This window comes from Heliangelus exortis, chromosome 1, assembly GCF_036169615.1.
Source record: "Heliangelus exortis chromosome 1, bHelExo1.hap1, whole genome shotgun sequence".
NCBI lineage: Eukaryota > Metazoa > Chordata > Aves > Apodiformes > Trochilidae > Heliangelus > Heliangelus exortis.
In genome coordinates this window covers 121,902,209-121,919,979 of record NC_092422.1, presented here as the reverse complement: position 1 = coordinate 121,919,979, position 17,771 = coordinate 121,902,209, and the positions used below count along the sequence as shown (strand labels likewise).

The following is a 17,771-nucleotide window of genomic DNA, read 5'->3' as shown; positions in this document are numbered from 1 at the left end:
GTTTTTCTAAATCCTTTGAGAAATGTATGTTACTAATCACTGTAAGTATCCACTATGCCAAAAAAAGACAGCTGTTCCATTTATTAAAGTCTACCTTGCAGACAGGTTCCATCCAAATTGTGTTATCCCAGTAATCAAAGAATCATTACAAAACAGACTCAGGGTGACTTAAAACAGTGGCCTAATCTCTTCTACTGACACAAGCCAAAGCCACTTATACTTCAATCATTATTTTTTTAAATTCTGACAAATATCCAGACATCTTTAAGATGCTGCTGAATGTACAGAGATTATAATCTTCCTAATAATCTGTTCGTATGCTTCACTGTAGTGCCTTTATATTTTTGTCCTGGGAAGAAGAGAGGAAGATTCATTTTAGCTAGTTTAGACAGGTACATCTGAGGAGGTCTTCTAGGCTCTCTTTATAGATATTTCTAGTTTCATTTGCCATGCTTCAGATATTTAGATAGGAAGAGAAAGATCCAAGAAGTGCCTGCTTTTCTAACTCGGTGTTAGTGGTTCAGACATACTCAATGTAGTCTACACTGCTAGTCTGAATTTAGATATTAGGAATAAAAATCATCTGAATGACCTATGATTATTTTCATCAACCCGTTGTTTCCTTCTTACAAGAAAAACACAAGACAATGTCCAAACCTTAATTGAAATCCAAATATTGGGCATCTACTGCTCTGATATCGATTCCTGGCATGGAATTAGACTGATTTCTAGGTTTGTTCTTGTCAAGCCCCTGTTGTCTCTTACTAATTTCTTTGCTATTTTCTACCTACTTTAAGTGTTTTATCTGTTCAGTGACATTTCTATGAATTGACAATATTGCCACATTGTCCTTCCTCTCTCCCTTTAAGATAAATTCTTCAGAATTCTCATCCACTCTCCAAGAATTCTCACAGAAACTCCTTAAGAGGTTGATGCTTTTCAGACAGTTATGTAACACTAAATAAAGTTATTAACTCAGTTTTAAATACCTAGCCTATATAACCTGTCCTGCCTTACCTACAATTGAAGTTCTAGCCCTAGGATTAGCTGTGCATGTAATATGCTCAATGATGACATCTCCAGTAAACATGTATGATAAAAGTCATTTTACCTATTATACACCTAAAATAAGCAGGTTTTCCTTTCCTGCAGCACCTCATTTACATACCAAAGTCTTCTTTGTTTTTCTTCTGCATATTAATATACTAATATAATTAATATAATATCATATAATTAATATAATAATTAACAAATAATTAATATAATACAATTATGTTACTTTAAACTTCATTTCTCTTGCTGTTTGCAACTCACTGAGTGCTTTGGAACTTCCAACTTGAATATACATGTGTGTGTTATTCTACCATGCTTAGTAAACAGAGAATTTTCCTGATGTCTAAGGTGAAAGAAAAGATGACAGTTTAGCTAAGCGAGGTTTTTACAGTTTTTTTGTCTTCATATTTGAGAAGAAACCTGCAGATTTTCTTTAATTTGAACACTCGAGATTTAAAAAAAAAAAATAATTCTGGTAATCTATTGACATCTACCTTCTTGAAACTGTTTTTTCCTGGACAGTCTGTCAATGCAATTTTGTTCCCAATAAGTGCTGTGGTGACTAAAATTTCACATTACTATCAAGTCGAATGGCTTTGGATATGTACCAAGAACAACCAGGTTCTTTTCTGCCTTACTGGATACCAACAGATATTTAACAGCTCTAACTAATCCTATTTTTGAAATCTCAAAGCAACCCTTACATTTTTGAAATGCAAGCCAATATTTCCTCTCTTCTGTGCCTCCTACTGAAGGAGTTATATCCTCTACATGGCTGGACTACTAGGATAACACATATGATAGATTCTCTATAATGCCAATATTGTTATAATCTTCAATTAATTCTTGTCTATCCCTCATTAATTCTTCTGTTAATTCTTCTCTGTTCCTCTTTCTTCTACCATTAGTGTGAAAACCCGGCAAAAATACCTGGCAAACTGACCCATGACTTTCAGTCTAGTCACTTCTTTAATCCTGTTTTAAAAAATCCTCTTTTTCTCAGAGGTTGGACCTATGTCCAATTTGCACTATTTAAGATTAACATTTTTGTCCTTGCCACATGGTTCTTAATTTAAAGTTCTCCTTCCTCAGAATAGAAGCCATTTAGTTATATTTAGGGTGTATCTGAGTGATGCTTGACTTGAACATGAGAGGAGAGACAAAAAAATCTCTTGACTCTTCAATCTTTTTATCCATTGCCCCAGAGGCTTATAAGCACATTTGATTTCTTAGGATCATTCTTGGTAGTTTCATTAGTATTCTTTATCGTATGTTAATGATTGGATGAATCCTTTGCAAATTTGGGCAAATTTGTGAAGAAACAGCCATAATGGAAGTGGCAGGTGCTGCAGATGTCTCCACATCACCTTGAGTAGAAGGTCACTAGCTAGACCATCTTTATTTCCTCTTGGTAACAGAGGTTTTGCACACCTTAGGCTAGTGGGGTTTTTGTCTGCTATAACTGACATTATTTCTCACTTGCTCCTTGGTCAGCACTCCTGCTTTTTATTTCAGTGATAAACTATTCATATGTTGAACACTATATGCCCTCAGAGGACACTGGCAGCCATCTTCATCTCATCAGCAGTTTCAAATTTGCTCCTCCAGTACCTGTGCTGCTACCAAACTGAAAACTCTGCTTTAAGTATTTTTTTTTCTGAATACATGCTGTTGATAAGGTCTTCCTGCTCATGTTCAACCAGTTTTGATTCTCTCCTTTCCCTGCTCCTCGAATTGCTTCTTCTTAAGGAATTCCCCTGGAGATTCAAAAGAAGTCTTTCCAAATTTCACCAGGAGAAAAATAAAGGACAATGTTCCTGTAAAGCCATTCAAGGATTTCATTACAAGATGTCATCATTGTCTAATTTTAAATATATATACTGAATTATTGAATTATTATTATGACATCTTTCTTCTCACATATTTTTCTCTGAGAAGGAGATACTATATAGGATAAAAAGCTTTTCATTCCTGGTAGACTAAGAATATTTGTGCTTGCATTGAGTATATTTTTGGTTTTACTAAAAGTCTACAAAAACATTGAAATATAATATGAAGTATAGGACTAAATAAATGCCAAAATGATCCCATTTGCTCTTCAGTATTATCAAAAATCTACCGTTTGCTAAAAAGTTGTTACGTAAAGAAAATGAAGTTTCCTGAATATAGTGCTCAATAAAGTAGATGCTTTCACTTTAAGAGAAATCTCTTATACACTCTGACCATTAAATACATTATTTTTAATCTCTGCTGGATGTCTTTACACATATATTCAAGTAAAACTAACACAACTCATATATTTATGTATAAACTGATGAAGTGCTCAAAATGATATTACCTTATACCACATTAATTAATTTTTATTCCTAAACATAGGCTAGATCTTTACACTTAGCTGTACAGAGCTAGGATGGACAAAAGAGAAGGTGAATGAGAAGTTCTGAGATGGACTTTAGGTCTAGTACAATGCCTGAACAGGTAAAACCCTAAGTAAAACACACTGGTCTGTAAGTAATTACACAGAAGCTGGGTGAGGCACCTCTGAGAAACACCCAGGCATTTGAGACACTTCTTGCCAACAAACTATAGAAGCTTAAGCAGAAGAAGCACACACATAAAAAGCTGATTTGCCACAGAAAAATTCAAAGCAACCCTTAGCTGGGATCAAAGTCTTATCAAAAATTCTCTTAGGTTGCATTATCAGTAAGAAATGAACGGTGCATTGCATTGTGACAGCTAAGAAGTGATAATTAACAAAAGATAAAGCCTTAAGTCAAAATCTCTTGTTGAATACATAAATATCACTGTAATAAGGATCTATTGGATTCTGCTCTAGTCTGCTAGCAGTAAAAAACAAAGACTCATTTTCTGCTAGATAATCATATTACTATGTTAATAAAAACACAATATACTTAAAGTATAACATGTTTGGCACATGCATTCAATGCATTTGTTAATATAACAGTTCTCTTTGCTTTTCTGCCTAACCTGTGTTTGACTGAACCTGGAAAATGCATGAAGGAATGAAAAGCAGAAAACATGTATGTGAAGCTGCATAAAGCAAGCTCCATAGCAGAAAGAAATGTCTTGACTGCTGTCTGCATGTAGAGCAAAATTGACTAGACTTAAAGAAAAGTAGTTATATTTTAAGCAATAGTAAATAGTTCGATTTCTTCATTAGGAGCAAAATCAAATTATCATTCTTAACTGGCTAAAGACCATTAAAGAGTTGGCAGAAAGAAATATTGGTTTGCAGGAAGCTGCACACCACATAGAAAAAAGCTGAGACTCAAGAGTCCCCTCTGAGAAAATAATCAGCAAAGGAAAGAGTAGATCTGCCAACTGAAAGAGCTGAAGAACCAAGTTTCACATTTGAATGCCAACAAAAATTAAGCACACTGTAGAAGCCACAAAATGGGTGATGACAAGAGTTGTGAGATGTTTTCCAGTCTTAAAAGAAAAAGTAGAAAAAGAAAAGCAATGGTCAGTCATAGGAAGGGACAAAGTAGCACTTAGACATCACTGAGCTATGCATATTTGTATAAAAAAAAACTGTAGCTCATGTCTCCTTTTCACAGCTCTTACTTGATGTAGAACTTCATGGAAGCCTGACTTTGCACTTGATGCCTGTGTATCAACCACCATGATAAAAATAATGAGCAGTAAATCCTGAATTACTTATAATAGCTTCAGAAATTATTAGCTATCTCCTACTGGAAATAATTCTTCCTTTAAATGCTACAAGTTTCAGAAAGGAAAAAGGAACCTGACATGACGCCATGCCTAGCACTTATCCTGACATTGCCCCTTACTCTTTCAGAAGAAAATAACCTGAATCTGTTTGTTTCATCTGCAATTATATTTGTATTCAAATCAGACCAGTTACTTTCTCTATTTTCCTATTTTGTCAGTTCCTAGAAGGGATGGACCAGTACAGGTGAGTTAATATAGCTTCACCTCAAGACCAAGTTATTCAGACGTACAAGTCAGTTTTCTTTCCACAAGTTAGGAAGAAGACATAGTAAAATACTTCCAAAATTCTTATCAGCACAGTTGAACAGCTTTATGCTGACACACCAATAGAATGGGAATGACTTGGAGTTTTTAGAATTCATCATGGTAGGGAAGGTTTGGAAATTCTCTTGTCATTGCTAACACCAGTCACTGGCTGTCAGCAACATTTTCAGCCCTGTGCCAACTCTTTGCTTGAAGCAACTTCAGATAATATAATGCTTTAAAAAGTGTCAGCAGCTAGTGGATTATATATATGTAGAGTACATTCATCCCAAAGAAAATTCAGATGCGAAAAATTGGAAAATATCACCCTAGTAGAAAGACTTCCAATATTAATGGAATATTTTTTCTGGTAAGATTTCAAAACAACATTAATGATTCCAATATGCTATTTAAAGCAACAGCTCCAGGATACTGGGCCTAATGCATCTCTAACAGTAAACACTCTAACAGTAAACACTGAATTCAAATACATACAAATTATTTCAACATGGTGGATTACTTAGCAATATCTCATCCAGAGTTTCCTTATAGAGAGTTAAGTAAAAATTAAAGAGTTGTTCTTCCTTACTTTTAGTGTGATCACTCATCTCCCCCAGTCCAGTATTAATTCCAGCATCTATTGAACTCATGATTTTATCAATCTAGAAAAGAGAGAAGAGTGAAAACAATTGATAGATATAATAATATAATAGGTATAATAATATAATGAAAAATGATGGATATATAATTAATTGATAACAATCTTTGTTATTGTATTTTAGTTTTTCATGCATAAATTCATGGCATTATTACTCTCATTAGGAAAACAAAAGTCAATAGCACAAAATGCTAAAATCAAAGGTAGGCAATTTCTCCACTTTGATTTAATATTTTGCAACATTTGTGTTCTACTAAAAGCTAAAGCTTGGGACTAGCATTTCTTTTTCTACAGTGCAGTGCCCTTTACACTTATAACTCTGGTCATCTAGGTGTAACCCCTAGAGGTCTATTAAAGCAGTAATATCAATAAGTAAGAATGATGTTTTGTGTGTTATGAAGTACTAAAACAAATGTTCAGTTATTTCCAGAGAATTTAGCTCCCTTTTTCCCATCTGCCCCAAGGCCACTGAACAGGTATTAACAATTACAATTAACAATTACTGGGTCCTCACAGACTGCAGAACAACACTATCTGCCAAACAGCACCAGAGGGATCCCAAAACTCATTCGCACATTTCTGAATTATATTGGACTTAATATGCAAAAATTATTATATTTTATCTTCTGTAAGTACAGGACAAAACATAAAGTGAAACAAAAGGCTGGTTTTATGTAAGAAGACAGACACAGAGAACCTCATTTTACTGAACTTAATAGTAGGACTATTAGGAAAAAATATCTCCTTTTTAAAACTATCTACTAGTCACTGGTGACAGGAGAAAATCTAGGAATTATGTCAGCATTTGCAGATTTAGATTTCCTAGCTTTGTTGGGGTTTGGGGTTTTTTTAGTGTTTTTTGTTTTCTTGCTTGCTTTTGTTTTCGTAAAGAAACTACACTTTTCTTACTTTCAAGAATAATCAAACCTTAATGTTCCTCTAAAGAGTCAAACTGGGACTTGACTCATATCAGGATTTCATAACAATGTATCCAAGTTATCAAGATCAAAACCTGGGCCCAAGTACCTTTCCACTGAGACATTATCTTGTTTACAACAAAAGCTACCTTCAGCTACCCTATCAAATCAGTCATTTGTATGAGCTGAGAACCTCTTCTAGAAAAATAACCAATTACACAAGCAAGCTTTGGGTTCTCTCTGAAGTAAAATAGCACTTTGGAGACATATACATGGCCGTATAGCAGTTGTTTTAAAGAGGAATGTTTGCTTCTCTGTAATACCAGGAAAGATCTAAAAATTTCCCACTCATCATTTATCTCAGTAAGATGGGAACTTCCATGCTTAAGAAGAATCATTCACATTCTTGAAATTTAACACAGGAGGAAAAAACAAACCAAAACAAAACAGAAAAAGGTGTGTAAACATTATTTTAAATCTAGTTCTAAACCTAAACTACAGTCTCTTGTATGAACAAGCATGTGCACTACAAACCCAGTGTAGACATTTCTTTTAGCAGTCTCTAATGCACTGTAGCTGTAAGTGTATTCAATAGTCAGGTCCATGCCAAGCATTCTGTAGACAGACTAAATTCCACTTAGGGGATGTGTTATATGGGGTAGGTTTGCATAATCAACCTAAAAACCTTAGGCTTTTCATTCCTGTCATTTTCTCTTGTCTCTTGCTGGCAGACATTGCCATGGCGGAAAATAATTAGCAAGTATGTAAATAATGGGCATGGCTACAAATAATGTTACCAATTTTATTAGTGTTAGAGGTGAGGCCTTTAGTAGAAAATAATTTCAGTGTCACAACAAATTGCAGAATTACTTCTGGTTAACTTCATTCACTATGGAAACAGTAGGTTTCACTAAGTGTGCAGCATTTTGATTAGAAATGTGTTGTATTTTGTGCCAGCTGACAAATTACCACGCATCACACTCTGACACCCCCTCTGAGGATTTGAAGTGTTGAAGATTCACTTTCTATGTCACCTCTGAAACTGAAAACAATAGCAACGTTTTCACAGTACCATATATTTCCTTGCACTTAAAAATGAGCAAAACTTACTTCTTCCCATTCTGATGTGAAGGAAGGTGTTCTCTCTGAATTCCCTTTGGAGGTCTGCTGGCTCGGTGTGGGTTCACTCCAGTTGCTTCTTGCCTTTTTGTCATTTGGTGGGTGGGTGATAAGATTAGAATCAGATTTCGAAACATTTTTGCACAAATGCATTTCAAGCAAAGTCTTTGGTAAAGATCTTATTCTCCCAAGTGTGCACGCCCGCTCCACAAATCCCCCAGTGGTAATAACCCATTGTTCACTTATCCTCGCTGACGTGCCAACCAAGGTATGGTTTTCTACTGGCTTAGCTTTAGTGTGAAATATGGTTCTGTTTACAACCGGTGGCTTTTTTTTCTTAACAGGAGGATCAGTGTTGCTTTCTTTCCGTAGGTGGATCTGCTGTGCTGTGCTCTTGCTCAAAATGCTTTTCTCTAGGGGAGCGCTGCACTGGCTTGCTTTGCTGTACAGCTGGAGAGGATTATCAGGTGGGTCACATGCGGGTGATGATCCGTGAAGTAAACCTGCAAACTGTTCAGTGGGGTGACCTTCAGGAAGCTCACTTTCAGTGGATGTCTCTCCCTGGCAAAGACGCTCTGAAACGAGAGAGAGACTTGTAAAAAAAGAGTCTGGTAAAATACTGCAAATGCCAAGGCCCTTATTCTCTTTCGCATGATGCTTCGTTCTTTCTTATGTACAGAAACAAAAGATACTTATGTCATGGATTGATCTATTAGTCTCTCAAAAAACAATTCTCTCCTCAAATTTGACTATTTTATCCTGACTGCTTGAAGAACAGCCAAAACTACTCAGTGCTACATGTGGATTCCAGGAAAAAAAAAACAAATTTCTAAAATAAAATAGGTCATTGCTCTTCCATCAACTTTAATTTGTTATTGAGTTGAAATGCGTACAAATTATACGGCTTAGTATGATGAATTAGCTAGTTGGCTTGTAGGTAGTAAAACACATGAAAAACCAGTATTGTCGGGAGTATAGTTAGTAATTTTTCTTTTTATATTCATTATAATAATAGTGAATTTGCACGATGATGACTTTTTACTGACAGTCTCTGAAGAATAGATCTGAGTGTTGGTTTTATTTCGGGGAATTTATGAGAATAGATTCAGAGTCATTGAAAAAAAAGAATAGGAAATCAAGTCTTTTTGAAACAAGTTTTATATGCAATCTAGCATACACACACAAAAAGGAATTACATAAAAATACACTTTTTGGCACAGTTCAAAGTGGATTATTAAAAATTTATAGCTCTTTTTACTCTCATTGCTGCCAGGATTCGAAGAACAAAAAAAAGAGAGAACTTTTCCTACCTATGCATCTTTTCTGTGTTGAGTCACTAAGAGCACTCTGTCCACATGACATTCAATTAGCATATTCTGCTCAGAATAACTGTCCCCACTAACAGCTGCATCTGTATAAGTACTTCATTAAAGAGAAATGCATGCATCTTATTCCTGCGAAAAATTCTGTGTAGACTCCAAGTGCAAGACTATATACACAGCTCTAGTCATGTACTACTTTTCTTCTTTGGGAAACAACTGACTAGAATATACGCTTAAGACATTTTTTAGCTAAAAAGATGTGGGCTGTTACGCCAAAAGGTTGAATGTGGGACGTGACAAAGCTTAAGGAACCAAAAACACCAGAAAAGTTGGTTTGGGGAAAAACAGCAGGGAAAAAGGACAAGGGACATTTTCACTTTTTTTAATTTATTTCTGAAAGTTGCTGAATTATTTGTAGATGAACCTAAAAATGAAGAAGAGATTATGCAAATAATGACTTCGGTGTTTTTCCCTCACAAGAAAAACTAAGTAGCTGGGATTCAGCTCTAGATTAAGACATCTTGTTTTACCTGTCTACATGGGTAAGAAGAATGCAAGCCCCCCACCATAGTCAGAGATCAGATTGATAAAGTCAGTGGATACTAGAGAGTGCTGCTACTCGTTATATGTTTCTGTTGCTGGTCAGCTGAATCAGCACCATTATTTTAATAGCCATTATCTAAGAGGTTCACAAATACAAACTCGCATGTCTGTCCTTCAAGGGTGAGGCTGAAATGTAATACCATTCTAATCTGATAAATGGGAGATAAGGCACAAGAAGATAATGCTGAATATATACACAATTTTGGGGCAATCAATTTGAAAGTCTTTATGATTCACTTTTTTCATAACACTTAATGCTGCATAAGACAGAATATTTTCAAAGCATAGCTGCTATTGACTTCAGTTGGAACACCTAGCTGACTTCAGTCAGAATCCTAGTATCTCAAATTCAGTATTCAAAAAAAAAAACCCAAGGAGCAATGTTAATGACTACTTGGATAAAGTTTGGTCTGTCTTGATCAGCATAACAAAAGCTCCAGCAGAGATAAAGTGTTCTCCGTGCAGTGCTCAGCTGCCTCAGCCATCAGTTCTTTTCTTTGATACCCTTTGCTTTAACTAAGGGCCTTTTGAAGTATATGATCAGGGAGGCAAAGATCTCATAGCTATGCCTTCTTCATCCCATGATATGGAATGATACAAAACACAACTATAATGTGCATTGAAAAAGACTGGGGTTATCAGGAAAAAACAGTATGTGGTTATGGTGAAGGTTAAGTAGCAAGCAGTATTGTCTGCTGCACTGCAGCCCTGGAACAGGTTATCTGGAGGGGTGGCATCTCCATCCTTGGAAGTTTTCAAGACCTGGCTACAAAAAGTCACATTACAGTCCTGCTGCAAACAGAAGGATGGACTAAATGACCTCCAGACCTACTTTCTAACCAACCCTTTAAAGATCCAATTAAAATTCTGAATCTTTTGACTCTGGCAATGATAACTGTTGATTCTATTGCATTTTTAATACATATTTATATTATTATTTTAGTATCCTAATGCAGTTGATGCTTAATCATAGAATCATAGAATAGCTAGAGTTGAAAGGGACCTTACAGATCATCTAGTTCCAAACCCCCTGCCATGGGCAGGAACAACTTCCACTAGATAAGATTCCTCAAGGCCCCATTCAACCTGGCTCTGAATAATTCCAGGGCATCCACAACTTCCCTGGGCAACCTGTTCCAGTGTCTTACCACCCTCATATTAAAGAATTTCCTCCTAATATCTGATCTAGTTCTCCCCACTTCAAATTTTGAATCACTGCCCCTTGACCTCTTGCTACACACCTGTGCAAAAAGCCCTACCCCAACTTTCTTGTAGGCCCCTTTCAGGTATTGGAAGGTTGCTATAAGGTCACCTCAGAGCATGAGATATTAAACAAACTTCAAACTGTATCATATCTAAAACTGCAACTACATGTCTTCATTGCTCATGTGAGTGTCCAAGATCTCAGTCTTGAGAACTTAAGGTATCAAAAACCCTGAACAGAGTAATATAGGCAAATGTACTCATATTAAAAAATAATAGAAAATAGTCCTTCTCAGCTTTTAGTAATTACCCATATCAGAGATTTGTGATTTTTTGCTGTCACATATTTCTGCCATAAATTTTAAGACATAAGTATTTCTTCCGATGCTTAGCGGTGATGCACAGAATATGGTATTTTATGTATTATTTCCATCTGTTTTAAACATAACAAAGTAATTCTTGTTCTTTGAATACTGCTGTGTACTGAAAAAATCTTTTCACTAAGTTGTCTGTACTGATGATCAGTGTCCTTTATGGATATAATGAATCTCCAATCTACTGATGTATCTGAAAAATTCAGACTGCATTCCTATTTTATTCTATCCCCTAACTTCATCATATGCTTTTAAACCTTTTAATTAGGTGTTTTATTTTTATTTGTTTCAACCAACTTAACTGGTATGAAGAACTTATAAGATATGCAATTATATTGCATTGGTCCACAGTCAGCGAACAGTAAGTTAATGATACCAGTTTTGCTTTCTCATGGGCTTTTGAATGCCTTCTAAGAATGGACTTTAAGAAAGTGTGTGGAGATGCCAGGGAGAGAGAACAGGTTCCAGCTGTTGGACTGAACCCCAAATGAACTTACAATTTTTTTTTTTTTCCTTTTTGCAAGAGTATTTGTTTTTTGTAATCTTAAAAAAACAAAAAACAAAAAACACAACAACAACAAGAGATCTTCCTTCCTTACCAGATACTGCTTTTCTTACGGCCTTATCTTTTTACTTGTAAATAGTACCCTAAATACCAAAACATAAACAGATGTCATTTCTGTAGATCTTCAGTGTTATTACAAGTGCATGTACAGCTTGCCCATCTGAGCGGAGTACTTTGAAAATCATTTGATTCTGCCATATCTGTGTTGCATGGAAAACATTCACATTTGGAACTACAAATAAATTCAGTTCTGCTGTAATCTCAGAGCCACAGATACATATTGCTATTATCACCAGCTATATAAATCCAAAATGGCATTTAGGCAGCAGATTGCAATTCAGTCAGCTATTTATTTATACACTGGTGCACCCCAGCACAGTTGCTTCTCATACATATATAAAACTCTGTGGAATACCATTTCTCACTCTCAGAATTTGAGAGTTCTAATTTACAGATGCTACATCAAATTCATATCTATTTTCTGAATCTGACTCCCAGATTAGAGACCACATTAAGAAAATCAGGAACATACTAAATACTGTGAACTATGCATTCATGTAAAATTGGAAATCAGGTTATTCACATTTGTATCTCAAGAGATTTCATGTTCAAAGCTAAAGCAAATTTAGGAGAATAACAGTTCTTAATAATAGTAATGAAAAGAGCTGTAATAGATAAATTATAATGACAGTTACATCTTTAACAGGTCTTGGTGTTGCCATGGCACAAATTTCTAATGTAAAATAAAAATCCACTAGAAATTGGTTCTATAGCTATGGTAACAACTGTATTGTGACATATGCGCTATTAAACTATTCAATTTCTGTTTGCATTTGATTCAGAAAGATGTTTTTAGCAGCACGCTCTGCACATGTGCAATATCTGCCCAAATGTGTTCTTGACTCTCTTTTCCACACACTCAGTTAATTGACAAAACTGTCAGTCACAGCAGAGTAATATTTGGAGAATACCCTCTCACAGTATGGTGGTAAGCAAATAAGTCAACTTATTTTCATGATAATGATTGCTTTGGACACACTAGAATACTTGGACACTCTAGAATTCAGTTGTGATGATATTGGTTGCATTGCCAAAGTGGTACCAAATAATGGGATGGTCAGCAAGAAGGAGTGTAAAACAGAAAATATGAAGTATTTAAAAATTCAATTAGGAACATTCAGGGAAGCATTATTTCACACAGCAAACAATGTGGTTTTCTAACCAAGCTCCAGCTCATTGATAAGGCAGTGCAATGTTTCTGCACTCCAGTAACTAATGTTATAGCAAGGTAACATGGGCCTGTGTGGAAACACAACAACCAGATTACTAAACAACTAACGTAGAATGTGGGCTTCTCCTGTCACCACCAGCAACTTAGAAAAGGAGCAGTAGTGTCCAGCCAGATTGTTGTTTCTCCCTCTGCTTCCTCCTAACTCTCAAGAAACCACCACAAGGGAGTTTGCAAGGTTGGTGTCAGCTCTCTCCAGGCTTTTTGGCCACATTCTGACATTACCAGAGCCACACAGTCCCCTAGAAATCACAAAGCCTCTGTGGATGATGTGTTTGCTCTTATTGGTGCCATAACTGCCAGTTCAATCCCTTAACAACCCAGTCTGCACTTGACTGTACTGAAGGATTTTACTGCCTCACAATTGCTACATTTATGGTAGTTTCACCATCCACATTTTACTCATTTGTTTCACAATAACCCATCAGGAACTGCAAAAAATAAGAAAGATTTCAGGGGAAAGATAACTCCATATGGAGGTTTCTGAACCTCTAATGAAGCCTCTAATGAAGAAAAAAGCTTTCAGTGAGGAAGGATATTAGTTTGTAATTACTGTTAATTCTAAGCACATTATGATACCCAAATATAGTTCTTGCCCAAAATTTCAGTAATAGGATCGTGATCTGGTGCAATTAGCATTAATTTTAATTCATATAGAGATGTGTTGACTCTTATGTACATTTTCAGAAATTTGTTTTGATAAGCCTAGGGTATATTTTGCATTTGGGGGGACATAAATGTAATTTTTACATGGATCACATTAAGGGTTAATCTTTAACTGCAAAATTCAACACAAACAAAACATAGAGCTGCAGTTGCCATCTCCATAATGCCGTTTCCATGAGAATTTATTTCTATAAAACTATATAAGGCATGGTTCCTATTCATCTTCATGACAGAGAGCCTCTCATGAACCATCACATTTTTCAGCAAAACAATCTGCCTTATACCTGCTAATCAAAATAAGAATCCTCCAGAAAACTAACATGTTAACATGTTTATGGACTAAAAATTTCAGGCAGATAAAATAATGTTCAACATCCCTCAAGTGAAACACTGGATTAAATCAATATCTGTGTTCAAGCTAAAATTCTACTAGAATATTCCAATTCTAAGATGCAGCAAAAAGAAAAACAAAAAACCACCAATATTTCTTTTTAACGCTCAAACAATCTTTCATAAGAAATTCTGCAAAATGAATGGAAATTGATGCAAAATGTAATTTTGCAGAAAGATCACATATAATTGCATTGAGAAATTCTGTGGTAATCTCTTCTTGCAGTAGAAAGCTAACAGTTGTGTGGGCTGGGGCTGTGCTCAGAAAGTACATGTTAATTTGACAACATAGTACAGCAGAGAAGAGTAATAGAAGAGGAAAAAATGGTGACACTTAACACCTAAAATCAGTGCCAAGCAATATGATTGTGACGGATGATATCTTGAAGCCATATCCTTTTTTTTTTAAGACCCTAATGAAACCTCATTAGTTGTTCCACTCCTGATATTTCACACATCAAATGCAAAGAATGACAAAGTCCTTCACCAACTGGGAAAAAAATTTACTAATCCTCAAGGCAAAAGAAGCTGGAAAAATGATGGATGATATTTAAAATGCTGTTTTTAAAATAGATGGTCCTCAACTATTTCAACACTCATATTTGGAAGGAAGGATTTGCCTATGTAACAATTTTGTTTCCCTAAAAATAAGATGAAAGCAGAAAGGATAAAATATATATGTTCTGGCCTTTGCACTGATCATACAGTTCTGTCTTTCCTAGCCTTGATAACTAATATATTTCTGATCTGAATAGTATTTTTAAGATACTTACAAGGTATGCGAAGTAGTTGTCCTCTCCTCATTTCACATACAAGCTCATCTATGCTCTGTTTCACCTCAGAACTATGTTTCAAAGCCAGCAAGAATTGATCAGTATTGTTGTAAGAAATAGTGTGAAAATAAAGACCCCCCCATCCCAAATGTCATAATTTAACTTATGAAAAATTTCCTTCTAGGTAGTAGAAACAAAGCTGTAACGACAGAAAGTATGTAAGTATTTTATAAAATCTAGAAAATACCTCTGGCTGTAGAAATATGGTCCAGTTCTAGATGTGGATACACGTAGTCATGGCAGATTACATCCAGAACTGTAAAGTTTTCCAACTCTGCGTGGAACATTTACTGAAATTTTATATAATTACTTATATGTTGCTGATCTGAAACTAATCACTAAAAATTATGGTCTTTCAGATAGCTTGCAAGTCACTACATATTTTTGGTCATATTAACTGGGTGGGTAAACTGAAGGAATAAAAGATAAATTATGTATATTGATTTTCCCCAGTGATTTATTTGGGGTTTGCAAATGTGAAAAGATAACCATATAAATTACTCTTAGAAGTATTCAGAGAACATCAGTGATCTTTAAAATAAACCAATCTAAATAATTAGGTGCAAGAGAATTTAGCTAAGAATATTAATTTTCTAGGCCAACTGACAATCTCTGAGAAATGTTTACTTTTCACAAATAACGTCAGTTACTTTGAAAAGTCACATCACACAAAAGATGCTCTAAAGCAGATTCCAGGAAAAGCGGGAAAGAGATTGGGGTGATTCCACACAGGCACTGGTGAAGCTGCAACTCAAACACTGTGCTCAGAACATTAAGGTGCTGGGGTGAATCCAGAGAAGAGCAATGAAGGTGGTGATGGGTCTGGAGAACAAGTCTTATGAGGAGCACCTGAGGGAACTGGGGTTGATGAGCCCAGAGAAAAGGAGGCTGAGGGGAGACCTTATTGCTCTTGTACAGCTACCTGAAAGGAGGCTGTGGAGAGGTAGATGTTGGTCTCTAAAGTTAAAAGCAATAGAACAAGAAAAAATGGTCTCGAGTTACACCAAGGGAGGTTTAGATTGAATATTAGGAACAATTCTTTCACTGAAAGGTTTATCAGGAGCTGGAAGAGGATACCCAGGGAAGTGGTAGAGTCACGATCCAGATATTAAAAGATGTGTGGATGTGGTTCTTAGGGACATGGTTTAGTGGTGGACTTGGCAGTGATGGTTTAACAGTTGGACTTAATGATTTTAGAAGTCTTTTCCAACTACAACAATTCAGTGACTCTGTATATGTGCATTTGAGACACAATAGAGTATCCAAGGTGACAGCAAGGGCTGAGAGACATGACACAAAACTTGGTGGAAACCTGGATCTCTCTGGAGAAGTAGCTAGAGGTCAGAATGGAAATCAGAGCAAACAGCACCTAAGAAACTGAAAAAAAAAAAACAGTTGAAAAAAGGGAAGAGAAATTATTAAACTGCAGCTGCTTGGGGCAGAAGCTGTAAACCAGCCTCTCAGACTATTTTCAGGATATCTTGGTTAACTGGATTTTACCAAAACTTACAGAAATTTTCTCCTTGCCTTAAAGTAGCAGATTTAGGTAAGAAAATGTCATTTAAATGCTTTTTTCTAACTGCTTTGTATACTTGTGTGATTAAAAAAAATAGTATCGTGAGAAAACATGAATCATCAACTAGGTGCAGGTCACAAGCTCCTATGGAGGTATTTCCTTGGCATTTCAAAATAAAACTCAGTTCTTTTGGTTAGAAACAGAGGATCTGCCATCCACGTTTTTAAACTACAGGGTTCTATACAGAAAGACACATCCAATTAAAACATAAATAAAAGAATTGAAGCATCTAGGAACTGTAAGTAGGCAAACAGTGTAAGTGATCAGCAAATGCGCTAGTATTAGTGGGAATTGTCCCATAGGCCCATAATTGTCTGTTAAAGGCCCATAATTGATAGCCCAGATTCCACCTGCTTAACAACCTGATTGGAATATCAGGAATATGAGGCTGTAGAAAACTCTTCCCCACCAGAGAGATCCATCCAGTTGCTGGCTCATCTTTAGTAAGTACATGAAACTTCCTCACAGAGCAATAAGATAGTTTGCATTTAGGAAGCAGCTTACTTTCAGCGAAAACTGTTGATAGTGGCAGAGGAAGTAAATGCTTCTATATAGGTTATAGCAAGTTCAGCAAATATCAGCAAATATTAAACCAGAAATATCTGCAGCAAGTCAGACCTGCAATGTTACTAATGCTTCACTCTGCTCTAATTTACTTAGGTTTTACTTGGTATGAGGAACACTGATGAACACATATCAATAATTATTTATACCTGTGAGTTAAGGACTCAGAGCAACCAGATCTCTCTATCATACAAGCAATTCTGCTGCTGAAGCAAGTGTGCATATGTTTCACCTGAGGAACAGGCAAGAAGAGAATGGATCACTGTGATCCTGCTTTGTAGCTATGCAGACGAATGGAACCTGCAGCAACAGGGAAGTCCCATGAGAATACAAGGTGAGCTGATATATGAACATGTACCTCTTACAGACAGTTGTGAATTGTGTCTTGATGCATCATTGTCACAGCTAGGGATTTCCATTTTCACTTGCAAACAACAGATGAAGGTGAGGAAGAGTTCACTTCTTCCTGGAACAGATTCTCAACAGAGAGAACTCTGACAAAGGCCAGGCAACTACAAATGCTCCAAAATTGCATGGAATAATCCATACTTATTAACTGTAATAAAAAACAGTCAGAAGTTATAGAATTTTAAAAGAAGGATTGCATATCTAAGATATCAGAGATAGAGAAGAGGCAAAAAAAA

At 35.8% G+C, this 17,771-nt stretch overlaps 1 protein-coding gene across 4 annotated transcripts in view; it reads right to left on the bottom strand.

The window, feature by feature from the left end:
- ANKS1B (ankyrin repeat and sterile alpha motif domain containing 1B) overlaps positions 1–17,771 on the bottom strand; it is a 414,385-nt gene that overhangs the window by 207,396 nt on the left and 189,218 nt on the right. For all 4 annotated transcript variants that reach the window (XM_071764199.1, XM_071764208.1, XM_071764216.1 and 1 more), the window contains exons 13-14: positions 7,735–8,318; positions 5,639–5,711 (exon numbers count right to left, since the gene is read on the bottom strand). In XM_071764199.1, coding sequence (XP_071620300.1) covers positions 5,639–5,711; positions 7,735–8,318 — 657 coding nt within the window. The remainder of the gene's footprint in view (positions 1–5,638; positions 5,712–7,734; positions 8,319–17,771) is intronic.